Source organism: Rhamphochromis longiceps, linkage group LG11, assembly GCF_057381845.1.
Source record: "Rhamphochromis longiceps isolate RC_006_pf linkage group LG11, R_longiceps_female_GT1.1, whole genome shotgun sequence".
NCBI classification, from domain to species: domain Eukaryota; kingdom Metazoa; phylum Chordata; class Actinopteri; order Cichliformes; family Cichlidae; genus Rhamphochromis; species Rhamphochromis longiceps.
Genome location: NC_140567.1, coordinates 31,912,053 through 31,939,670, shown reverse-complemented (window position 1 = coordinate 31,939,670; position 27,618 = coordinate 31,912,053). Strand labels below are relative to the sequence as shown.

Sequence of the window (27,618 nt, the reverse complement as noted above, 5' to 3'; positions counted from 1 at the left end):
GTGCTGCAGGAAAAAGTGTTCGTGTTTTTACCACCTATCTCAAGCCAAGACTACTTGGATCATCTCCCCATGGAGGAAAAACGAAGATATGAAGAGAAACTACAAGTGTTGGGGACTAATTCTGCCCCAGCAGGTTTATCCAAGTTCCTGTAAGTGGTGACGTCTCTCCCAGAGCTCCAGTTCAGCAACATCTATGTGAATCTTGTAGAGAATGCTCACCTTACACTGTTGCCAGAGCGAAAGCTTTCAAAGTATGGAGAGCTGCATGTATTTTCAATCTGGTTGAGTAAATAACGCCACATGTATGAAGTGAAGAACAAGAAAATTATCACATATTATAAAATAATGTTGTTTTATGAGGGTTGAGCAAGTATTTTTGCAATGCCATGTAAATCATTCCTACAGGTTCGCTGTGGAGAAACTGAGTGGGTATGTCCCTCTAGCTATGACATCACATGAAACCTACTTCCGTACAGAGCCTTTAAATACATATAGAAGATTTCAGTTTGATTTTAAATCAGTATGGATTAACAATGTCAGATTGATTTTTAATGGCAATTTATTTCACTGTGAACAGTAAAAATCACAATCAAAACAAACAAAAGAAAGTCAAGATGCCGATACGAGAGAGAAACATGGCAACATTTTACAAACTCATCTAGTCATTGCATTCCTCAGCTACTGCCATTATGCTGTAAAAGAAATGCTGCCCACTATTGCCAATTCTCTTTGTGTCAACAAACAAAATTATTTAAAGCATATGTAGAACATGTAAAACCACCACTGCCCCCAACAGACTGCAGACTTAGTGCTAAGTACGCCTGCCGTCTCATTATCTCAGCTGAGTTCTTTAAATGAAACAAAACCAGATGCTCATTTAAGTTTGGCAGTGAAGAAAAGACGCTCTTGCCAAATCTGACAAAAACAGACAGTAAAAACAGCTAAAGAGTGTTGTACTGATGGAAAGATATCAACACCTGCTATTGAAAACACATGTGGATTTTTTTTCCCCATGAGTCTCTCAGTAAATGCTTTAGCCTCATTAGTAGCTACGTGATTTTTGAATGTTAACTCTGTGAAAATTCAACATCTCCATTGTTTTTTTAGTAGTAAAAACAGGCTTTTACCATGCCACCATGTCATTTTTAGTTTATGGACATTTGGTTTTGAGCGTTGCAGATTCCCACCATCCACTGGGCAACAAATCTAAAAAATTAAAGACCTTAAGTTGTGCAAAGGCAGTTTTTTTTCTCTGCCAACAAACAAACAAACAAAAAAAGGAATTTCATAATTTTAAAATCAAAGCTACAATTTAATGCTAATTCATCAACAGTACAGAAACACTTTGGACATTCTGATTGCTAAGTTGCTTTTGCAAATAACTCAAAATTCAATGGTAAACAGTCAGCCCAAAACACCTCCTGGGTATGCTGAGATCAGTGAATTATGTCAGTCACTGCTGCCAAAACTCCAAATCAGTTTATCCTCTTTTTATTCAAGCCCACTTTGTCAAATGAATCCGTATTTTTAACCAACAAAAGGTTGTGATGTGAGCTTAAAGTGACTTCATGTGCACACGTCCACACATTGATGAGAGGACAATAAGGATAAAGATGATAATGTGCAGTAAATAAGGCAACTTCAGCAGGATTTGATACACCGCTCCCCAAACTAGAAACAACTCCATTTCCCTGTCTACAGACAAGTTACCGACAAGACAAGGAGGAAGATGTGTGCCAGATTTGTGAAACAAAGGATTCGTTCACCTCCTCTTCTCCCATTGAGATGTTTGCTTGTTCAGAGAGGAGTGGAAGAAGAAGACGTGGGAAAAGAATAAAAAAGAAAAGAAAAAAAGAACAAGATCCTTTGCTCATTCAACTCTTGCTTCTCCTTGTAGGAGAGGAGAAAGTTCTTTCCTTTTTTAAACAAGTTTTTGAGGGGGAAAGAGGAGGAGCAGTAGTAATTTTAAGAGGATATAAATATATATAGATAAGCTGGAAAAGGGTTAGTAAATATCCCCTTTTCCATCCTTTGCTCATCTTTATCGTCAAGATTATGACCTCCTTCTCATTAAAGAGTTCTGTTACGTTAAGGTTTCCACCAAAAGAAAACGCTGGTCAACTGGCTGGCCAGTGTCTTATCACAGTGACAGTACATTGCAGGAGCAGAAGTGGCCTCAATCACTCGGAGTGGGAACAACACAGATGTGCAGGAAGTTGTCAGGATGGCTAAGGTGTTCGCTGAGCCACTGCAGAGGCGTCTCCAGCAGCGGCTCGATGCCGTGGATCACCACCTGATAACGTTTCTGCTCACCTAGATGGAGTGAGAGGGGACAGTTAGTAAATACCATCAGTTATTTAAAAGTACAAATTTACAATATGTTCTTTTCTCAGTGCTGGTTTTCCAAACTCAGTGTTTAATCTGCCGTTGTTCCTGTAATATACAATTACACTCCCAAAAGAATGCAAAGTATTTCAATCACAATTACACAAATATTGAAAGATTCTTTGACCAAAAAAACCCAACAAAAAACCCAATACACAAAACAGTGATAACTAATTAAGTTAACTGGCAACGGACCAGTAGGTCTAAATTGAAAAGCGCATCCAAGCGAGTAAAATAGTTCATCAATCTGTAAAAACTATACAGGAAAACAGTTCAGAATAGCTTTTTCCCCCCAATGTGGCATTGCAGGTTAAGGGATTGCACATTTTTATCATGAAAGGATTCAGAGAATATGGAAAGATCACAGCATGCAAGCAACTAGGTCCCAGAAGAAATACTAAATAGATGTGATTCTTAGGCCTTGAGGATGCACTGCACAAAGAAATGACAGGTTTCTGTAAAGGAAACCACTGCGATGGCACAGGAACCCTTCTGAAAGCCACAGTCAATGAAGTTGTTATGCAAATTAAACTAATATACCCGAGATCCAGAAACTCCTGAGTCATTAACATTAAGACGAACCGAAGTGTAAAGGTGTAAAGGTGTCTTGTTATGTGAGCAATAGAATCAAGAACGCCGCAGGGCAAAAAACCAGTGTTGATGATGGTAAGCGGAAGCACCGGTGCACAACAATGTGGGTAAGTTGCACATTCGTGCAGTCCCAATAATGCTCAACAGGTTTTGCTGGCATCCAGTCCAACATGTTTTTGCTTGTTAACAGCAAGAAAATGCTAAACCACTGTTTCCACACATCACACATCAACAGCATGGCTTACAGTAAAAGAGGCTGCCTGATAAACTGTCTGCAGTTTAACTCTGAACAAAACGGGTGCCGATATAAAACAAACAGAGGACATCCCAAAAGACTGGGAAAGTGCTGCATAAATTAATGAACAGGAGGAAAAAACAAAGGAAGAAAAACATCATGTGACAATTTAAAAGCAGAAAGGAGAGAAAGAGAGATGAAAAAAATGAAATAACGTGAGAAAGTCAGAGCAGAGTAGAGAAAAGAAAAGACAACGGTGTCAAAAAGAAACAAGATAAAAGCACAAAGACTAGGAAGTAATGCAGGAGAAGCAGGAAAAGAGATGCTAACATGAGGTGAGAGAGACCACATCAGATAGTACAGTAATACCACTGGTGTGGTGGATGAGAGAGAGAAAGAAGAGAGAAAGTATGAGTGGAAATGTGAGTGTGTGTTCAGTTAAAAAGCAAAGTGGCAGTTTATTGTTTTTGTTAACCTGTCACAGGATTCGAATTTTAAACTTTCACTCTGACAGTGCGTGGTGAGTGAGAGTCAGCGTCCTTTGGTAACGCCCATCCCTCAAAGGACCACGACTAAAAACACAAAAAAACGAACGTTATGAGAAACAACTTCCTCGACCTTTTCAACTTGCGGAGGTCAGATCGTTCGTCGAGTGTACATTTCTAAAGATTAAATGACAACTTTTAATCTGTAAACTCCTCTAGTTTAACCAATGATCTCTTTATCAGCAGTGGCATGATGTCCTCTGAAGGAGCTCTGTCAAGTCTGAAGAAATGAGGTGTGAATTTGGAAAATTATTTCATTTTAATATGGGAAATTAAGAATAAAACTCCTTTAGCAATTACAAGCACTAGCTTTTTCCTTTCATCTAAACTACCTCAATGTCATAAAATTAAAAATGGTACAAAAATAAGAAAAGATAATCATGGTAACACAAGAGCAATGAACAGGAGACCACGCCAAGATGACCATCCTTATTACTACTTTTAGCTGTACTTAATACTAAGGCCTTAATAATTAGTACATTTTATATTCTTTCCAACAATTTTTAAGACACAATTACATTTGTTTTAACAGATTTTAAAATGTTAAAAAATTTCTGAATTTTTATAGATTTATGCAAGTACAGACTTATCCAAGTAGTGTTTGGACGCATGCATACAGCAGCTCAGACTCATTTCAAGCCTCAGACATATTTCTGAAGACCAGAAATGTTTAGAAAAAAAGTATGCACGCATATTTTCTACCACTGAGCTTTAATGATAATCTCTTCTTAGAGTAAGGAACTGACCTCTAGTTTTAATATAATAAATTACAAAATCATTACATTTTTGTAATGTGCAGGGCAGTTTATATAAAGCAACTCAAATTATGTTATCTGTTCATATTTTAATTTCATTAAAGTCATAAATATTCTGACTTCTCTGACCAATAATTCCTTCCTGACTGATATTCATGCTTCAAGACATATTTTTGCAGTGAGCAGGCCAGAAGGTGACAAACCTTTTAATTGGCCATAAAACAGAAACTATGTTTAATATGTCAATTAACATAAAAACAGTCACAATTTTTTGGTCCAGTTCATCGTACAGGCAGAAATGACACTGCAATTCTTTTAGTTTAGATTTGAAATTTTAAACGTGAACTTATTTTTGAGAAACCGTTTTTGAGCTTTTTACCATTTGTACTTTGCATTTGTCTTTGCGTGAGAAAGGCAGACAGTGATTGCCCTTTTCCTGTCTATCACTGTTGTCCTCACACAGACACACACACAGACACACACACACACACACACACACACACACACACACACACACACACACACACTGTTGTCCTCATTCAGTTCCACGTAATATCAGGAGGACGGTTAAGACAGAGCGTTAACTGCCGGTCTGAGAAGCAACTCCACCCCACACCTGCTGACTTACTGGCAAACAGAAACATGCAATAAGTTAAAATGAAAAAGCAATGCAAGTTCTCAGCAAAGGTTTGCTTCTGAAGATGGAGGCTGTGCACATTTAGGCCAGACCTGTGAGCTGCCTCTACTGGTGGCAGCTGGAATTTAAATTTAAAAGCTCTTTAACTGCTTTTATGTAATCCAGTATTGGTACTAGTCTTCAAAACAAACCAGAATTGTTTAATCATTATAGCTAAAGTGCTATTTTAGAGTAACGGTTCATAAGATTACCCCAGCTGATGATTAAAAAAAAAAAAAAAAAGAGGAATGGCTTGGCCTCTGCATGCTTATTTTAACTGATGCTATGTGCATGCAGGAAGTCTGGTGAATACAGTTTGTGCATGTGTAAGCATCTAAACAGGACTTTATTTTACAGAAATAAAACTTCTTCTTTTTTTAAGTGTTTTTTCTTTTAAACCTCTGAGCACCTAGAAATGCATTTGAGAAAAGTACAAACCATGTAGATGTGAGAGGAAAAAACAAGTTCTAAACAGTGATAACTATTTTGTTGAATTTTTAATTTATTTATGATTTTTCACCATTCATTTCCAGTACAGCTGTTGGTGGAATTAAATTAATTAATGAAATTAATTAATTAATTAAATAAATTAAATAAATTATCTCACAATAGCATTATTAATGCATTTTAAACATAATAAAATATGTTTGAAGATTCAAGAAGTGCGAAATTAAAAGGATGTGTTGTTTACACTTCTGGTTAACTGTGCTCAAACCACTTAGCCACAATCTGAAAAAGAAAGAGGATAAAAAAAACAAAAGTTTTTGTTCTTTTCTTTTTTAAATGTTATTTCTTCTTTGATGACGGCATTTGAAGAGTCCATACTCTGAAGAAAATCATCTTTGGGTGGAGGTCCATTACTTACAGATGAGCTGTTGAGGAAAAAACAGCTGAACTGAAATGTGTTACAAGGAATTTGAAAAGGAGAAAAATGTTACGCAAAAAAGAAAAAAAAGAAGGAAAAAAAGAAATAGTGAATGTACAGCGTGCAACTAAGAAAGGGCAGCTTTTGGTTTAAACTTTACACAAAATCCTTTTAGTAAGGTCGTATTATGGTCCTACAATGCACAATCCTCTCCATAGTGTCATCTATGAGCAGCAAATCTTTAATGTGTTAAAATATAAACCAAAAAAACAATGAACCTGTGAAAATCGCCAGAGGCTGAAATTGATCATTCTGAATCTGCATTCATTTGTACTGTGAACAGTGAAACAAAGTACATAATTGTGACACCGTGTTAGGGGGGTGGGGAGCAATGATTAACTAACTATTTGGCAATAATGTCCCAAAAAAAAAATTCATGAGAAAAAGTGCAATTTAGTTCAAAAGCACAGAAAGTAAAAGGTGAGATGCTGCTTAAGTGACAGCAAGAGTGAAAACACACTTTCCCTGGTTCACTCATTTAATCGCGCTCTCTCTCTCTGCTTTACACGCACTCACAGACACACACACACACACGCCTACACACACACACACAACACATTTCTGGGTGGTATTTCTTAACCATCACTAACCTTTACCCCTTGCCTGGCAACAGAAAGGCAGATGGGGGCGGAGGAGGCGTATTATCACAGTATCACTATGAGAAATCGGGGAAATTTGCAATGGGCCACACCCCCCAAAAACTCTCATACATCCATACACTACTCAAACACATAAATATTACTTTAGATCATCACTTTAACCACCTGCACCCAAATTAGTCAGACGAATGTGTGCAGTGTCACGCTAAAACCCACACAAATTCATACAGTATTTGGGAAACACATGAGAAAAAAAGCAGGAAAAGGCAAACTGAATTGCCAGTAAGGTCAGCCTGGGTTGATGACTTTGTCTGCAAAAAACACATCGAACATCTGCACCACTGGAACAGCTGACACATGTTAAGCCAAAAACAATTGACACAGTTAATTAAAACAAGCTTTTTTCCTTTGAACCACAGAAACATATCATATTCGTGTTATATGAGAAGGAAATAGAGAAATAGAGATAGCGCATATGTAACCTACTTAATCCTTAACTTTCTAAGATGACTTAAGGTCATCAAAATACAGCAAAAGACTGTCAAAGGAATTGAACTTTGTAGAGTGCTAAAATAGCCTTTAACCACCAGGACATTGTCAAAGCAAGTAAAATTACCTTTTGTCCCTAACATTCTTGCTCATCAAGTTCATTTTATTATGTGCATGAAGTACTACTTATCCTCACAACTCTCACCAGCCAACCCGTGTAATCTCCTTGTGATCGGTATATGGCCGTGGCAGCATGAGCAACCTCTGGGTGACCGGCTGATCACCATAATTAATTACAATCAGTTGCCAAAAGCAAAAAAAATTCAATGCAATCACCGGACAACCACTGATTTTTTTTTTTTTTTTTTAAACTACTAACCAGGAGGTTGCCATCCTATTTGTAATCTAGTATGACAGAGCCATAAGAAAGCATTTAGTGACTCAGATGATGCCATAAGGATTATGGAATGGACCATAATTAATAAAGAGCTCTTTAAAATCCAAATTAAATGCCACAATCATCTTTTTTCCAACCAGTATGCACTTTTTACACATTTATAACCAGTGTAGAAAAACTAGTTAATCATGCATTTCTTTAGATTTGGAGAGGAAGTCGGAGTACTGAGGAAACCCACGCAGGCACACGGAAAACATGTGAACTCCAAACAGAAAGGCACCAGCCGACCAGGAGTTTCAAACCCAGAGGCTTCTCGCTGTGAGGCGCTAGTAGTAAACCACTGAAAAAAACATGGGTATTTACCAGGAAAGCATATAAAACGGAGGTGTTATGAAAGACACACAATGTGAACTCTGAACTAGAGCGGGGTAGAAAATGAGTTTCTAAGATGGGCTGACACATTTTTACAGTTTATATTATTACAGCTTGATAATATATTATCATATTTTTTTCTGAGAGCCGTGCCAGCGTCTGTATGCCTCTTCTCGTACTACCCTGTCTGACTCACACCCCGCCCCCACACACCCTCTCAATCTCAAGGTTGCTCTCAAAGTTCCCTTGCAGCACAAAGGAGCACAACACAGGTATAGTGGTAAATAACATTTGAATATTGAAATTGGAATTTAACTTGATGTTAAAAATGCATGTGTTCCAATATGGATGCATACATAGTTTTACATAAGTTTTGCATAGTTTGTTGATTTGTAGAAACATGCAACTCCATTTACCTCGCAGAAAATGGAGTTGCTGGTTACCACTGTGAGGCTGTGGCATTTTAGCAGGTTAGTTTGGTTCCTGCTTAACATTTTGAAACACCACAGTAAGACACACAAGCTAGGAAAATGAAGTCGTGGTAAAACCAGCAACTCTTACGCTCTCTCTCATGAGAGCAAGACCAAGTTACTTGTCATGAACTGCTGAGTGAAGCAAAAGGTGAAATGAGTTTATTTGTGAGGTAAAGACCATTAAAAAGGGTAAGAATGGGTTGTCCACAATGTCTTGTTAGAAAGAAATCCCTTCAAACTGAGGTTAAATGACCCATGAGCAAGCATTCTGGCAGTGACACAAACAAGAACACTAACCTGTTTTTTAATGCCAAGAAAAAAGGTGGTTATATTCAAGATGGAGAGTTTGATTCCCCCTCAAGCAACCAGAAGTACAGGTATAACCGTCAGAAGATGTGTCACGTACAGAAAAAAAAAAAACAATGCTGAGGAATATCGTACAGGAATAGAGATTTAAAAGTGATGTTTTCCCGATTTGACTAATACAGTTCTGTGAATCATTCGTGTGACAGCTCTGACCATTAACACCGGGAAAAGATCTTTTTGAAGCCAGCTGACAAGAATTAACACGCAGATCTAGTCATCAATATCCAGCAGCTCTACTGCTAAGTAATAAATCACCTGCTTTTTTTCCCCTGTCATCAGCATTTTAAATTGTATAATTAAACTACATTACTATGCTGTAGTGTGCAATTCCAGCTTCTGATTTTCATAAGTACTTTTTACAGACAAGAAGATAACAATCCATTATTTCAGTATTTTTGGAAAAATATGTTTGGAAAAATGTTTTGTCCAAAGGACAAAAAAAATCCAAGAAACGTAATCAGTGATGATTGTAAATATCTTTAAATCTCTGTAGTGGAAGTTGCTTAGTGGAAGATTTTCCATGTCCAGAAATCATGACCACACCTGCTAAAAAGACCAAACAGAGCTTATGGTTTAATAGTAAGTGCTCAGTTGGCTCACTCCAAATCCAAATCAGTTCATTAATAATAACTCGTTTACACAGCAAATAAACAGTCTAATCTATATGAAAAGAAAAAAAAAAGAAAAAAAAAGAAAAAAAGAGTAATTTGTTTGCTGACATACACACACACACACCCTGTGGTTGAGTAGTACCCAACTGCTGGCCAAGAGAACATGTTTTGTCAACCAAGCGCGGCCAAAGACTATTTAGAAAGACCGCAATGCTGCAGTCTCCTCACAGCAAACAGCGGCTGACTGCATGACTGGCAGCTGGTCAGACTTTCTGGCTGACAGAATGAATTACTAATGACTAACTGGTGGATAAAAATGACTACCTAGCTACTGAATGAAAGCTGGCGAGTCCAACTCTCCACATGGAAACACTTTCTGTGAGTATTACGGAAATCTTACTGATGTACTGAAGTATGCATGCAGGAATTTCGTCTAAGTTACAGTACATATAAATACAATAACTGAAAAATGCCTTGACAGTCACCACACAAAGATCGCTGTGTGACTATTTAAAGAAGGTTCAGTATAGTGCACGCTCATGGACACTTTATTAGGTATACCTGTGTCAAAATGCCTTGTTGGTGTCAGAGGTCAGAGGCCCGTCTGCTTTGGGCAGTGCTCATTGCATACAATGGTACTACTACTACATTTGCTTAACAAGTTCACCTATTGAATCCTTGAAAACGAAGACACAAATCCTTTGGGGGTGACATAAGGTGAACACCACAGCTTTGCCTCAACATTGTTGCTCATGTACCCATGATCTGATGGCTGCTTCCAGCAAGATGAAACACGATGTCACAAAGGTCAAATAATGTCAAACGGGTTTCTTGAACATGATTATTAAAATGGCTTCCACAGTCACCAGATTTCAGTCCAATGGAGTATCTTTAGGATGTGGTGGAACGGGAGATTCACATCTTAGATGTGTAGCCAAAAAATCTGCAGTAAATGTGGGATGTTAATATTATGAAAAAAACTAGGGCAGTTATAAAGACAAAAGGGTGTCCAAACCTGTACTAGCGAGGTGTACCTAATAAAGTGGCCTCTGATTACATGTTTGAAGAAAAGTCATCATGTAATGTTACTGTCTTGACACATTTTAATACACCGTTAATAATTTGTTATTCATTTCATTTATGTCATGACATTTTCACAGTCTGGAAGATTCAAAGATTCATGTATATTCTGAAAATAGGATAGTAATTAAAAACAAAGGTGTACGCAAATAAAATGACCTAATGTTCTGATGAAGGCTGCAAGGCTGAAATATTAACATGTCCGTTGACATGGCCAAGATAAATTGGTGAAACTGATTTTCATTAGGTTTTGTAAAGATGCTATCCATTTTCTTTTTAGGTATTCAACATTGTACCTATATGATTTGGGTTTAGCACCACAGATTGTATATAAAATTTACAATACAGTGGAACCCTGACTTACGAAAATCTTCGACTTCCGAAAGACCCTCGGGAACGAATTAATTTCGTAAGTCGAAGCACCGATTGCGCCTTTTGAGTGAACAATAGGCTAAAGGCTAATTGCTAACTGCAACAACAATACGTCATTCAAGTGGAACAGTGAAGCGCATGTACGAAAGCCAAGGGGGTTGTCACATGATTCGTAAGGCATTGTGGGCATTGTAGGCATTCTGGGCTCAGCTAATCAGAGCCAGCGGCTTTCATTACGCGGGCATTTTGCAGTAACGCGGGCAGAAATATTGCCATTAAGTGCCTTCGTAACTTGAATTTTTCGTTAAATGGGGTATTCGTAAGACGGGGTTCCACTATATGTAGAAAAATATTGCTTAAAACATTTTATTGGATCTTACTGTGAACTTTTGATTTAGCAAATTATTTCTTTAAACTATCATTCTAACAGCTTTTAACTTCTGCTCAGTCATATGGGTATATGAAGCCCCTGTACATAATAGAAATAAAGTAGGCAGTATTTTAGATAATGACCCTGAATGCTAGAGTTTCAATATCTTTTTTCTACAAAACCACTGACCTTTGATAAAAGCTATGGTTTTCATATGTTAACCGTTAACCTGCAGCAGCACAAGAACTGTGATTAGAAAAAATGCGAAATAATATATCTTAATCATAAGTGTCTTGATAGAAATTAATCATCTTTACCACACACTGAGCTTCTGAAAACACTGTGCTAGAGACACATTTGAGTCAGAAACAAAAACACTCCATCCACATTATGTTTTGTGGACTGAGCTTTTATTTGTTTAATGTACAGAAAATACAAACTTAATTTTAGCCCATACATGTAAAACTGACTTGACTTTTGAATTAATGCAACCGTAGCATTACATAAACTGGTCGGCAACACTACAAAAGTTTTAGGACATTTTGATTACCACTTTAAATATAAAACAAGCACAAACTTGCAATCACATTAAACATTATCTGTTTAAAATCTGCAATAAGGTGGTTGAGTTTATTAACATCACTGTATTGTGATTACTGCAATGAAAATATCAGTCCTAAATGATATCCCATTATCCATAGTTTATAACTTCTTTGACAAATCAAATTAAATGTGATTGTATATTTAAAAATAGACTGAGAAATATCCATTTAGAATAAGTTACTGTAACCCTATCTCAAGGAGTTTAGTGCCGTGGTTTTGCAAACGAAACCCGTCCCTACCGAGTTTACATTTTTGTTAAACGTATCACTCATACTCATACTTCAGTGACCTGAAGTGGCTACTTTTACTTATGGTGGCAGTGTTGCTGGTCTGCAGCATTCAGATGTGTATTAACACAATGAAAAGACATGGTCTTAGAGAAGCAATTGTTGCTGTCCATCAGTGGGGTTATAACAGATCACACAATTTGAAGTTTGTTACCCTATAGTGAAAAAGTCCCACAAAGCTGGTTTTGTTCATCTGGATGCAGCATTTTCAGTGAGAGGAACGCTATATCACACTTCTAAGTGACTTCCTCAGTCTCAGCTGACAGCAGGTTTCCCCAAAGTTATACACGGTACAGTTGCACATCAACTGAAACTAGTGCCGTTACCTAACAATGAGCCATGAGCTCAGTTTCATGATCATAAATATGCAGATTCTCATGATCACTGTTCAATGACCATGAGAATTCTCTGTTAAGCAATGGTGCTAGTTTTAAATGTTGTGCAACGATGCTATTTATGAGGCTGGGGAAAGCTGCAGTCAGCTGACACTAAGTCACTTGAATGAGTGATGAAACATTTCTCTTACTGATAACACCGTTTATAGAGAAACCAAATTGACTTTCTAGGATTTTCTGACCTTGGTTATTTAGCAAAAATCTAGCTATAAAGTGACAAAGATGAAAGAGAACTTTGCAAAAAAAAAAAAAAAAAAAAAAAAAAAAAAACCCCACCCAAAAACAAGACAGAGCTACATTTCAGACTTTAGAGGCCTCAGTTAACATGTTAAATCCTGTAATTCATGACAGTCAAATCATGAAAAGGAATGAACAAGTGTGGCTTATTTGGCAGCATTGCCAGGGGAATGCCCCACAGGACCTGCGCACCTTGCAGTGTAAACCATTGAGTAAACCATGGACTCTTCTGTATACCAAAGGATTCTTGGGTCAACTGCGGGGCTGTCTACAACTAAAACTTGCCAAAAATCATGCAACAGAAAAATAATCCAAAGCATACCAATAAATATACATAACAACCAAAAAAACGAAGAAATAATATGTTGTAATAGCCTGAACTCCAGACCTCAGCTGGGTTGCTTGAGCAATTTTGACTCAGACAGTCAGAAATATTATAATTCTGATAATTTATCAGTACATATGCATATTTTTATATCAATGTATAAATACAAAGCTGACACTTGTGAGACTTTAGAGGTGTGAGCATCACGGCAGATGCCTTTGTGTCAAAGTATCTGAGGATAAAACACAGAAAAGCATGAAGGAGATTTTCCTGGTCTGGCTTTTTATAGCAGATAACTGTGTTAAAAATATTCTGCAGTAGATCAAAAATGGAAGAAAACATGAATCGACATATGAACATTAACTGATGCTGCTGAAGTGAAGCAGGGCAAAGTTATAAAGCTAAGCATTTTGCAATTTGGGATAATTTGTAAAGGTTTACATATCTTCGATACTGAACAGCATAAAGCCTTTCTTGTGGGAGGTCATTAAAAAAACAAAACAAAAACAGCAGCATAATGGTGGAAGTGTGATTTTATTATGGTGGAAGCAAAACAGCAAAAGTAAGAGGGAATTAATGACAATGTTTATCAAATGTGAAGTGTAGTTTTAGCTGGTTCACTGAATTTGGGTCAGAGAGTGACAAAACCTCCAGCATCAGAATCTGTGAGATGTTGGCTTTCAGCCCCAATGGCGTGTCTGTGTACGTAAACGATCCGTGTTTTGTGTTTACGTCTTTTACCTGCTCTCATTTGCTGTTTTAGCTGTTTGGTGGTTGTTGAAATAGTTTTGTGAGCTTTAACCTGAGATTCTGGCGTTTCTGGGAAAATACATTTTGTTTAAAAATCGATTCAGGATTCAATACATCGATATCATTTTATTCAAGCTAAAAAAAAATTTATCGTAAAATCTATTTTAATTAAAATGCTGATGCAGGACCTCAAGAGAGCAGTGCATATAACCCGATCATATTGTCCACAATAATAAAAGTATTCATTTTCACGTGATGTAAAAGTGTTAACAATTTAAGTAAAGTTATCAGTGATATAATGATTCTGTGTATCTACTTTTGCTTTTGCACAAACAACAAGACAAAACCAGACATGTTTGAGAATGAAAGCGATGTGTCAGCCTGTGATGATTGTTAATTAGAAGTGAGCTTCTTGAACCTCTGACAAAGCACAATACTCTGAAAGATATGCAAAGAAAGTGTTGCCACTACAGGTGTAAACAACAAATTTGTTTCAACAGATGGCAAAGACTCAACATCAAGTACAACCAGATTATGTGGGAGGAGTATGGTATCATATTTATGTTAATAATTCCATAGAAGAGACGCTAGAAGCTGGTGATGTGCAGCCCAAATGTAAGCAAATGACTCAACAGACCATTACTGGAGAGCTCATAAATTATCACTTCATATGACAGTAAGAACAAACTGTAGCTGGAAATTAATCACGAAATTACACGGTAGAAAAGCAGCTGATTAAAGAGCTCAATTCAAGTTACAACATTCCAGTTTCAATTTTATTATGTGGCAAATTACTCATTCACACCTGAATGCATGGCAGGTTTGCTAAAAGAAAAAACAGTGCAACTCTTGCATCATTTACTGCTAATACATTTGAAGGGCAGCAGGACCAGTACATGAGTCAGTGTGCAAGAGTTATTGTTGTTGTTTTGTGTTTTTAATTATATGAAAATCCTACACAGGCTGGTAAAACTAAAGTGTTATTTTATACTTTTACACTTGAAGTTGCAGTGTCTATTGCACCATAATGCTGCTGCTGCTGCTGCTGGTGGCAGCTTGTGGTAAAAAATTCACACTTTGAATTGCGTCATCATTGACAGTAAAACTGGAAAGGATGGGTGGAAATTGCCATTCATTTTACAATGTTCACTGTCCACCCCCCGACATAGAGGTCGGCTATTTAGGATGTGTAATACTCTTGAAACATAGTGAGAAACCTACTAAACATTATGTAGATAAGATAAACTATGGCAACCATGAGTAAAAAAACAAGTGTATATGTTATTTCAGAGAAAGTAAAACACATTATTGACTAGCATCTTCCTCGTTATGTGGGAGGGGTGAAGATGGATGTTAACTTTCACCCTCTGAGTGCGTTTACCCATGCTGTGAAGCGTAGCCCTGACATTCTCCCAGTCTTAATGTCACACGATTTATATCATTATATTATCAACAACCCCTTACATTTTATTGAACAAGATGTAAAGGCCCACAAAAACGTGAATGCTTATCAGTATTTTGTGTGAAGATGGGCAACAAACCCCAGCCACTGGACTCTGCCTGGAATGTAGTTACTGGGTCAAGTGGACCCCGGTCACTGCTTGGGTATTTACCTGATTTTTATTCCATTTTGATATTGATACATCTGTGCATTATCCTTTAAAACTGTCAACATAGCTCATTTGTGATTAACAACAATAATACTTGTTACAACAGTAACTTGTTAAAGATAGCCATAATTTTCTGTCAGTAAGTGCTGCTGTTAGTTTACCCGTGTTATCCGTGAATAGTTCACCCCTATTCACGATTAACACAGGAACTTTTTATTTTTGACGTGGCTCTATCATGAGCAGACTTGCACTTAACAAATAAACTATCTAATGATGTGACGTAATCAAAATGCTGATCAAAGGGAAAGTAGTTAAAACTTTTAAGACACTAGAATCTAATGCTAGCTGACATGATGTTACCTTGTAGAGTTATGTTGTTGATTAGCCATCAACAGTCAGCTGTCCAAAGATGGGAGGGTCGCATGACTTATCTGCTGACGATAACTTATTGTGATAATATCAAAATTTAATTAAATATGTTCATATAGGATTTCTTATGTTAGAACCCAAACTTCAGTTCATGAGTGAGACTGAAACAGAAAAGTGATTAAAAAACCCTCTTTCTTGATGCAGAATATAGGGAGATTGTGAGGCAGAAAAAAAGAAGTAGTCATAATTTCTATGTAAACTTTCTGAGTGACAGGATATGATCGCTACCACTTATCACATCCAATATGGTGCCCGTGACATCACGTCCAAAACGTCCATATTGTCAGAAATACTATTATCAATTTCGTTTAAATATAGTGCTGTAATTTTTAGGCTATATTACTATATAATATATAATGAGGCTTACATCAAGTTATTACTGCTAAAAGTGGTTTTACAAGTAACTGAATCATGGTATGTGCCTATTTTCTTTCACAAAGTGCTTGTGCATTTTGTCTTGATTTTTTTAATTAAATAAATAATGACAAGATGCAATATTTTGTTCATGTGTTTTTCATCTGAGCTATGTCTTTTTAACACCTTGTGAAGACTAGACAAAAACAGTCTGAAAGAATTAGGCAAACAAAAACATGGTCTCAATGCAAAATGAATGATATATATCTATACAGGGGGTGCAAATAGCAGCATTGTGTGCTGAAAATTTACTCTGAAAATGTAATAAACATTTATAATAATACAGTATTTTGTTAGCTCCTCTTATTCATAAATGCATATTTAAGACTCTTTAAGGATGTGGAAAAACCTTGTACATGACAAAATTTTAACATCACCGATCCTACCAGCACAAGCAGTGCATTCATGTTTCCATTTGCTTAAGGTGTACAAGGCAATAGAAATTTTTATCAAAACATTCACATGCATCGCAGTCTTTTACAGTAAAGCTGTACGGATAGAATTAGAAAGCAGAAGATCTCAGCTGACCACATTTTAATCAACAATAGAAAGAGTCATCAAGCAGGCTTTCAAGCCATTCTGAATTCCCCTGTCTGGTGCACATCTCAGACGCCCCCGCACATGAACCATAACCCACTATATCTGCTGTATCAAAACAGCCACTGAAACCTACACTTCCCCTCGAGCCTCCGAACCAAGCCGAACCGTATGGGGAAGCCTGCCAATAGTGAGTGGGCTGTACCAAATATGTTACTGAAATGGGTGAACGTGGGAGGAGGAAAGAGGGTGCGCTGAGAGATCGCTGTGTGGATTTGTCACTCAAATAAGAGGGGGGTTGGTCAGGGTGGGGCTGTGGGGGCTATGATGAGGTAGGGGTTTTCCTACGATTATTCATGGACAATAATCAATGCAAGGGTTTTTCATGATTGTGCTCGCCTCCGATAAAAACCTGCAACTTCGCTTACAAGAACTGTCTGTCAAACACATGTCATGTGTGGGCAGCGTCACCCTTCAGGCTGTGATTTCTGTGGCAAATCTAAGCTAAATTCCTAACAAAAGCTTGCTCAGTAACACACCTGGTAGCAAAAAAAGAAAAAAAAAAAACCTAAATAGATGAGACAGCTTCAGCACACGTCAGTGTTGACCGCTGCTTACAGGAAAATGTTGCTTTGGGTTTGTTTCCCGCAGTGTGGAGGGAACGAAAGCCTAACGGCAAATCAGGCTTTTCGGCCACCACAGAGAATGATTTGGGAATCCCCTCTTTGTATGTCTTAATTCAAGCCACCTCCATTTGTTTGCTACAACTGGTTTCTGGATCCTAGCAGGGTCAGCACCAATCCTCTCTCAGACATAACAGAGGAGGAGTTTGTTTGAAAAACCCTTGTTATTTGACGTTTGAAAGATCACACAGATGTAGAGCACCCCAGATTTTCTTTTTGTTCGAGTGCCGGCATAAAAAGAGAAAGGTTCTCTGAACTCTTCAAGAATAGTACCAGCAAACCCCCTCCCCCCAAACATCACCACCCCACCCAGTCGCTGAACACAAGTCCCGGTCTCACTAATCCAAACATGCCGCCATAATCCCTGGCTATCACCCAACTCATCTAGCAGCCAAGGAAGACGTGGAAACCAAACAAACGACAAGAGACAAAAGGCCACTTTCACCTTGATCAAGAAGGCAGGCTGGCGGACCCCTCTGGGAGGGAGGAGAGCAAAGAAAAGCAGATTTAACGTCAAAGACATGAAAGACATCGAAAGCAGACAGGGAAGATGAAGACTACACCTGAGATAGAGATAGATGATCAAAGAGGAAAAATGAGCCTTAGATCAGGAAAACTATACAGACAGAAAAACAAAAAGCAAAGCAGAACAAGGAAGAAGATTTATCTGCCACTACTTCCATTCTTCAAACAGTCAAAAAAGCAAACCTTAAAATATGGCAATGACTACAATGCATATAAAATGAACTTCTAACAACTTTCTTAAACTGTGACGGAAACTATGACAGCTGTTACGGTGCAGTACAGAGATGCCGCGTCTTGGCTGGATTTCACTGAAACCAAAGACATTGTACTTGCCGAGTTTCAAGCCTCTAAAGGCTGTGAAACTATGACAACACAAAAGACACGCACTGTACAAGGACAGATTATGATTTCTGAATTACTTTTTCACTTAAAGCTTTAGTTATTAATACTAGGTCAGGAGAATTTCTTGGTAATCCAGAGACTCTGTTAGACAACAAATGACAAGTGCACACCATCCACTTTTGTCATTCTCTGTTACAATTCATAATCTGCCACAGAAACGCAGTGCGCTACCCTACAGCTACACTACAAAACTATCCAATCTTAAAACTCTAAGAACTCATACAACTCATGATTCTGGCCGCTGACTTTAGGGGTTGTTGCAGCAGATCATCTGTACCCATAGCAGCCTGTCCCTAGCATGCTCCACCAACTAACATGTTCTCCTTCACTGGTTCTCTGCATCAACAAATCTTCTCTGTGGCATTTTTCTATTCCTAATGCCTGGCAGCTCCATATTCAGCATCCTTTACTTTATACATTCTTCCATCCTCTATACAAGTTCAAACGGTCTCAGCCCTGCCTCTCTTACTTTGTCTCCAAACTGCTCCACTTATGCTGTTCCTCTGATATAGTGATTTCAATTCCTGTCCATGCTGGATGCTCCAAACAATATATTTTACCATATTGCTGCTAAGGCCCCAACACCATATTTTTGGCTCTGGAACGTAAAGTTAATGGCTATGCTCTGTAGCAGGTAGGGCGCTACCTCTCTATCTCCAATATTTACTTACTTTTAAGTCTGCTTTTGGGCTTAACCAACTCTTAAAGTAAATATCTTGTGCTTTGAGTTTTCCCATTTACTGATAAGTGGGTAATGTACAATGGATGTTAAAGGCTTTGTTCAACTGGGCTTTGAGGCTATAGAGGGGTGAGGGTAAACCAAAACAGTGAAGAAGCCGGCATCACACCCTAAACCCTTCGCACCATTTTTGTCGACATATACTAAAAAGCACTACTCTATTGTTTTATTTGAATTATTTTTGAGTGTACTAGCTGAAAAAGATGTGTTTTGTGTGCTGTGTTATTTGTTGTATAGAATTGGAAAAAAATCTAACATCTTGGGTTACTTTGATACAAGCAAATCTTGCAGTGGCTTGGTGCCGAAATAAAACTAATTACATACTTTAGGAGATTTAAAATATGATAATAATCAAGCTTTTTAGTGCTATTGTGTATTTAATGTAAAAAATTTTACATTTTCTGTAAATTCTGTGAATCTCAGGCAACTCAACTTGAGTGAAGTGTTTGCAGCTGGGCGTCGTCTACCTGGAGTCGAGTGTTTTGACCGATGCATGAAACTAGGGCTGTTCGATATAACGATGTATATCGGATGACAATATAAAAATGTCGTTTTTCATCGTTTCATTTAAAACTATCTTTTGTTTCGTGGTGTCGCAAAATAAACTGTTTACGGCAATATTTTTTCATGGTTTTGATGGTCACTGCAGTGGCTATATTAATTTGTTAAAGTTCTCTCTTTCTCTTATATTTAATATAACCACACTACAGGCGGACAAGCGCCTGTTTTTATGCGTTGTCGTTAGCAACAACGACGGTAAAACCATCGCATGTCCGCTTGTTTATTTTCCACATAAACCTTTCACAATAAAGCTCAAGATCCTGTTGAGACTTTTCAAAATAAACTGAATCACGTGAAAGAGTATGCAGAGTATTTACTGATGAGAAGGAAAAAAAGAGCCGTCAGGTGCTAAAAAATAAACCTTAGACTCAAACGTTAGAACAGGCTTTTCCCCGCAGCATGCCGTGTAATAAATACTCACAAAGAAAACGGCGGCCGTTACAACTTATGTCTAAAAGTGTATAGTTTCATGCATCAGTTAAAACACTCGACTCCAGCTACATGACGCCCAACTGGAAACACTTCACACAAGTCGAGCTGCCCGAGATTCACTGAATTTACAGAAAATGTTAAATTTTTGTGATTTATATCGTTATTGGGACGATAGATGTCTTATATCAGGATATGAGATTTTGGTCATATCGCACAGCCCTACATGAAACTGCATTTTTAGACGTAAGTTGTAACAGCCACCATTTTCTTTGTGAGTATTTATTACACGGCATGCTGCTGGAAAGAGCCTGTTCTAACATTTGAGTCTAAGGTTTATTTTGAGCACCTGACGGCTCTTTTCTGTCCATGTCCCACTTTTCAGAACCAAACCATGTTCATGTCAGAGGTAGCCCGTCGTTTAGAAATAAGGTCCTTGGAACGAGGACTTCCGGTTAGATCATGAGAGGGTGAAGACGCGTGTGCCACAGCTCCTGCACCTGATTTTACGAAATTTCGACAAATATCAAAGTAATACATCTTCTTCCCACAAAGCAACATAGGGATTGTGAAGAGTGCATTCTTCTCCAAATGCCTCCAAAAAAACTAAATCCGAAGCTAGTGGCGACAGAAACGACCGAATTTGATGTGGCCTCAACTGAAAATGACGGCGCCAAAGCTGGCACGCCAGTTAACTCCGCACTCGAGGAATATACACAAGGTAACAAACAAGTACTCTCTGCGATTACTTCCTTGGATAATAAGATAACTCAAATGAAAATAGACGTTTGCGACACCCTACGTGGGGAAATCGCAACGCTAAGGGCTGAAAATAATGAAGCCATCACAGCTCTAAAAACGGTAATGGAAAATTACAATGCACAGCTGAAAGATCTATCAGAATCAGCGACAATCACTTCTAACTCCGTGGTGAAACTAGAAGAAAAAGTCAAACAACTTTCTAATAAAGTGGAACAACTGTCCGAAAAATGCACTGATCTGGAAGGGCGTTCAAAGAGGAAAAATATAAGGATAGCCGGAGTACCTGAAGGTAGAGAAAAAGGTCAACGTCCTAGAGACTTTGCGGCAAGGCTACTACGAGACCTACTAGACCTGGACGAAACCCCACTGGTGGACCGTGCACACAGAGCCCTACGAGTGACCCCAGAAGAAGAGGCCCCGCCACGACACTTGATTGTGAGGATACACTATTGCCATACTATGGAAGAAATACTTCGAAGAATCTCCACCAGGAAAAATCTGAAGCTCGGAGATATCCGCGTTCAGATTTTCCGCGACCTACCCCAGGCGGTGGTAAAACGACGTGCAGCGTTTACTCCAGCAAGAAACCTGCTTCGAGACCAACCCGGAGTTAAATATGGACTTCTATACCCGGCTAAACTTAGGGTGACACATAATGGTACGGAACTGGTCTTTATAGATCCCAACGAAGCACTTCGCTACGCACAAGAAAAATTTGGATCTCAATAAGGACGGCATAAGGTAGATAAACCAGAGCTCTGCATCTGGCCCAATGACACGTACTTACTTTGATATAAAAAATCATCATTTGCCCAGGAGCTATGGACAAAGGAAGTTTTGAGATAGAATATTTTGGTAAGCTTAGTTTTTGTTATAGCATCCCCTCGAATTTTTTTTTTTTTGGGATACACGGAAGGGGATGCATTGCTTACGTTTTGTTTTTTTTTGTCACGGTTACACACGGGTAGGGGGGTGGGGGGTGAGGGTTGGGACCCATATCTCGACTGTACGAATATGGAAAATACGAGAATTAAGCCGCCCTAAAGTATACAAATGCAAGATAATGGAAAGGTAAAAAATGTGGATTTAACTTTTTGTACTTGGAATGTAAAGGGTGTAAATGAACCTGTTAAAAGAGGCAAAGTTTTATCGTACTTGAAATCTCTTAACGTGGATATTATTTTTTTACAAGAAACCCACTTGAAAAATGCGGCTCACAATAAACTTAAATGTAGATGGATAAATCAGGTGTACTACTCAACACTTTCCGCCAAAACTAGAGGGGTAGCTATCTTAATTAAGAAAGATACCCCGTTCAAACATAACTCCACTATAGTTGATAAGAATGGGAGATATGTATTAGTGACTGGGGAGCTGCATACTACTCCAATTATTCTACTGAATGTCTATGGGCCCAACCATGACGATCCAGAATTCTATAGAAAGGTCTTCAGCTTAATTCCGGATATACCCAACAGTAATTTAATAATTGGAGGTGACTTTAACCTAGCATTAGACCCATATTTGGATAAATCCTTGTCCAAAAAAATCACACCGTGTAAAAGCAGTAATTTTATTAAAACATATATGAAGAATATGAATATCTGTGATGCGTGGAGAATTCTAAATCCATCAGGCAGAGAGTATTCTTTCCACTCCCACGTACACAATAGTTATTCAAGGATTGATTATTTTTTGGTGGATGGAAAAATGCTCCCCCTAATTCGAAATGCAACCTATCATAATATTATTATCTCTGATCACTGCCCCGTTACTTGCTCCTTTGCACTTAGTAACCCTATTAAAACATACAGAAATTGGAGATTTGACCCACAATTACTGAACGATTTAGAATTTAAACAATATATAAACTCTCAGATGTCTTTATTCTTTGATATAAACGATAATGCTGAGACCTCTCCAGATATACTATGGGAAACGTTTAAAGCTTATATCAGGGGGTTTATAATATCATATCAAGCGTCACGGAACAAAAGGAATAAATTAGAACAGCTAAATTTAGAAAAAAGAATCCACGAACTGGACGTCAATAATGCAATGGCTCCTTCTTTAGATAAGTATAATACTATTTGTGCACTAAAATATAAACTAAACCAAATATTATCTATTAATATTAATAGAACTTTCACTTTTGTGAGACAGAACTATTTTGAATTTGGGGATAAACCCCATAAGTTGCTAGCCAGACAACTAAAGAAACTAGAAAATGATAGAGCGATTCATAAAATCAGAACAAGTAACGGAAATCTGGTCACATCACACAAAGATATTAACGATAACTTTAGACAGTTTTATGAATCCCTCTATACTTCTCATCCCACTGCAGGGCCTAATGAAATGCAGGAATTTTTAGATAAATGTGATCTTCCTGTGTTAGACCAGACAAATGCCAATATTTTGAACGCTAAGATCACAATTGAAGAAATTACAAAATCTATCGGATTACTAAAAAACAACAAGAGTCCAGGCCCTGATGGGTTAGGGAATGAGTTTTATAAATACTTTAAGATCAAATTAAGTCCATATCTATTTAAATTATATAACCATGCATACAAAATGAGCACCCTACCTCCAACATTGAATGAAGCAACTATTATAGTACTTCCAAAAAAAGGCAAAGCACTGGAGGAAGTGGGATCATATAGACCTATTTCTCTATTAAATTCTGATCAAAAAATTCTGGCTAAAATACTAGCGAGTAGACTTAATACAGTAATAGATAAATTGGTGCATCCAGACCAAACAGGTTTCATTCCAAACAGGAGTTCTTTTAATAATCTTCGACGTCTATTTAATATAATCTATTCCCCCAAGGTACAACAGGACCTACTTATACTTAGCTTGGATGCCGAAAAGGCATTCGATCATGTGGAGTGGTCCTACCTCTTTGCAGTCCTAGAAAAATTTCAACTGGGACAAGATTTCATCTCTTGGATAAAACTACTTTATAATAATCCCACAGCCAGAATTCTTACAAATCAGACATTATCAACTCAGTTTAAACTCAGCAGAGGTACAAGACAAGGATGCGCTCTTAGTCCATTATTATTTGCCCTGGCTTTGGAACCCTTAGCACAGACAATTCGAACCCATATGGATATACACGGTTATGATACAACATACACTTCTAATTCTATATCGCTCTATGCTGACGACATATTATTATACATAACAAAACCATTAATATCCCTCCCAGCAATTCTCTCCGTGATTGATAAATTCAGTACTTTCGCAGGCTACAAGATTAACTGGGGAAAAAGCGAAATACTGCCCATTAAATTAGAGAATAAACAATGGCTTACATCTCTCCCATTTAAAATAACCTATGAAAAAATCACTTACTTGGGCATTACAATACCAAAAAAACACAGCTCCCTAATGAAAGAGAATTTTCTTCCCTTACTGGAGAAACTTAAAAATAACATTCAGTACTGGAGGACACTTCCTATTTCTTTAATAGGGAGAGTGAATTCAATAAGAATGGTATTTCTCCCGCAGTATTTGTATCTGGTTCAAAACATCCCAATTTTCTTGCCCAAATCTTTTTTTAAAAAGATGGACGCCATCATTATGCCATTTATATGGAATTATAAAACACATAGAATAAAAAAAGACCACCTATGCAAACATAGATCCCTTGGTGGACTTACACTACCTAACTTTATGTACTACTACTGGGCATCAAATTTAAGAATAATTTCCCTTCTATTGGATGACACAGCAATACTCCCTAACGGCTTACAGATGGAGCGGGAGGATTGCCTTCCTTACTGTGTTGGTGGAATACTACTCTCTCCTATTCTTTTGACAAACTCATATTACAATTCGAATCCAGTGATTTATAATACCGTACAAATTTGGAGACAAATAATTAAGCACTTCAAATTGAAAAAACTATCAATGTGTACACCCATTACAGCTAACCCCTCTTTCCTTCCATCATGTGTAGACGGAGCTTTCAATATATGGCAGGAATTGGGAATTTGTAAATTAAAGGATTTATACCTAAATGATACTTTTATGTCATTCCAACATTTAAAAGATAGATTTGGATTGCCTCACAGTCATTTTTTTAGATATCTTCAACTAAGAGACTATATCCGTACATACCTGCCACAATTTGAAAACATATCGTCCGATCCTTTGGACAGATGTCTTAGTGATGGAAGGGGGTTTGAACAGAGAATTTCATTATTTTATAATTCAATACAGGAGATGAGTATACCTTCAACTACTTCAATCAAAGAGGAGTGGGAAAAAGATTTTGGGACTCTCCTATCAGAAGATTTCTGGCAGGAGGCCTTACACAACATAAATACGCCTTTTATTAATTCCCGTCACTGTTTAATTCAGTACAAAATTATACACAGACTACACTATTCAAGGGAAAAACTTCACAAAATGTATCCAGAGTGTTCCCCCCTCTGTGAAAAATGCAAGATACACTATGGAAATCTGTTACATTGTTTTGCACTATGTCCAAGGCTTCAGGGTTTTTGGTATGATATTTTTACTTATATGTCTAATATTTTTAAAAGTAAGATTGAACCAAATCCGACAGTAATCATCTTTGGGATTTCCAACGAAACACAAAATTTACAACACTCTCAAAAAAGGTTTATGGCATATGCTTTGATTATTGCAAAGAAATTGATCCTGCAGCTTTGGAAAGGCAATGAAACTCCTGTATTAAAAATGTGGCTTACTGAACTTATAAACACTCTTCACCTTGAAAAAATAAGATATAGTATGAATGACAATGTAAAAGATTTTGAATTAATCTGGCACCCTTTACTTATATACCTTGGGAAAATATAAAATTTTGTTTACTTGTTTCTCTTCCCTTTTGCCGACAGCCGGGGTATTGGGACCCCTTATGGGTGACTGCGGGTTGTTTTTTTTTTTTTTTGTTTTTTTTGTTTTTGTTTTTTTTTTTTTTTGTTGTTGTTGGTGTTGTTTAATTATTTGCCTTATTAGTTTAGAGAAAAAAAGGAGCATAAGCTATGTTATGTCAATTTGTAAAAACTACAATCATGATACTTGCTCTCAATAAAAATATTTGAAACAGAAATAAGGTCCTTGATTTGTTTTGACTGGTCCTTCTGTTTGTCATCATTTCAGTTTATTTTGAAAAACCTCAACAGGATCTTCAGCTTTATTGTGAAAGGTTTATGTAGAAAATAAGTGGACGGCAAACGCTGGGTTTACCGTCATTGTTGCTAACAACAAAGTAAAAACAGTCGCTTGTCGTCCGTAGTTTAGTTATTTTAAATATAAGAGAAAGAGAGAACTTAACAAAAAGTAATAGGTGCATGTGAACATATTGGCCAGATTTTTACTTTTATAGTCATGTTTTTATTTTGGGGGACCTACACGTCCCTAGCTGGCTAGTTTTCTTCAATGGCTGCTCTATATCCTTGCGGAAAGCCCTAAATGTAAACAATCAGGGCGAGACAGAAAGAGAGTGAATGTTAAATAGACAGTTAGGCAGACAGAGGGAGAAGGGGGGCTGTTAATGGTTTTGTCTCTTTCATGCAGGTGAGTTTCCTGTGGGTCCTCTGTCCTAACACACTATTGTGTCCTTATCTACTTCCTCTCTCCTCCTGCGCAGACACTGCCTGTTTAGACTGCTGCTGCTCTCTTTCTCCTCCTCTCCTCTTATCTCTTCTTTCATTATTTCCATGCCTCCATCACAGCTGCAAGTAAACTGTGTATGCCACAGATGAACAAAGCCTTTATACCACACTAGGTGTCATTTTATGTATATGCAACTGGCATTGCTCTTTCAGTTCACTTTATTTAAAAAAAAAAAAAATAAAAAAATAATAATAATAATAATAATTTAAAAAAAAGGATAAACATGTTGTTTGTAACTTTTTCCCCAAGTGGTCACTTTACAGAACATAGCCATTATCTTTAGGTTCCAGAGCTCAAAATATCATATTGTGGCCTTAGCAGACATCTCAGATTACTGCCCCAAAACCTGGACATAAAGTAAGTAAATCTCAGCATATTGATCCATTTCTCTCCTTATTCTTAAAACTGTAACACAGGCAACACAGGCATTCAAACTCATTTTACATCGTGGCCCAAATATAGCCCACTTTGATCTCAAGTGGACTAGACCAGTGAAAATGACCCTTTCTGTCAGTGTTAAGAGGTTCAACGACACACTGAATCCCTGGTATATTCTAATATAAAAAAGAAGTCTAATTTCAACAATACATTTCAGTTTTTTCTAGAGATGAAGAAATTCTGCTGTGGGAAATGAAAGACGTCTTTCAGCATGACTCTTAAATGTGTACAAGAAGAGAAACGTTTCCGTTAGCTCATTGCACACTTTCCTGTGAAAAGTTATTGTTAAATGGCAGAATATGTTCTTTTTAAAAAACATAAAATAAAAATAAATTATTTTACTGAAAACCCACTGTAAAAATCATACATTTTTAGAGTTGATAGTGAGAAACAGGTGTTGTCATTTGTACCAAACATCCCCCCCCCCTTCTTTTATTAAGATTACAGCTCACCTCAAGACTATGTCACATGACTTTGCCTCTTAGGCTACGTTCACACTGCATGTGAAAGCGCATCAAATCCGACTTTTTGACCCTATTCGACCCGTATCCGATCATGGTATGACAGTTTGAACAGCCCAAATCCGATACTTT

General features: G+C 37.5%; 1 protein-coding gene across 2 annotated transcripts in view; it reads right to left on the bottom strand.

Moving 5' to 3' along the window:
• Window positions 1–1,552: 1,552 nt before the first annotated feature.
• Window positions 1,553–27,618, bottom strand: part of atg5 (ATG5 autophagy related 5 homolog (S. cerevisiae)) — a 53,867-nt gene continuing 27,801 nt past the window's right edge. For both annotated transcript variants that reach the window (XM_085423670.1, XM_085423669.1), the window contains exon 8: window positions 1,553–2,313. In XM_085423670.1, the coding sequence (XP_085279796.1) occupies window positions 2,177–2,313 (137 nt within the window). In that variant the 3' untranslated portion in view covers window positions 1,553–2,176. The remainder of the gene's footprint in view (window positions 2,314–27,618) is intronic.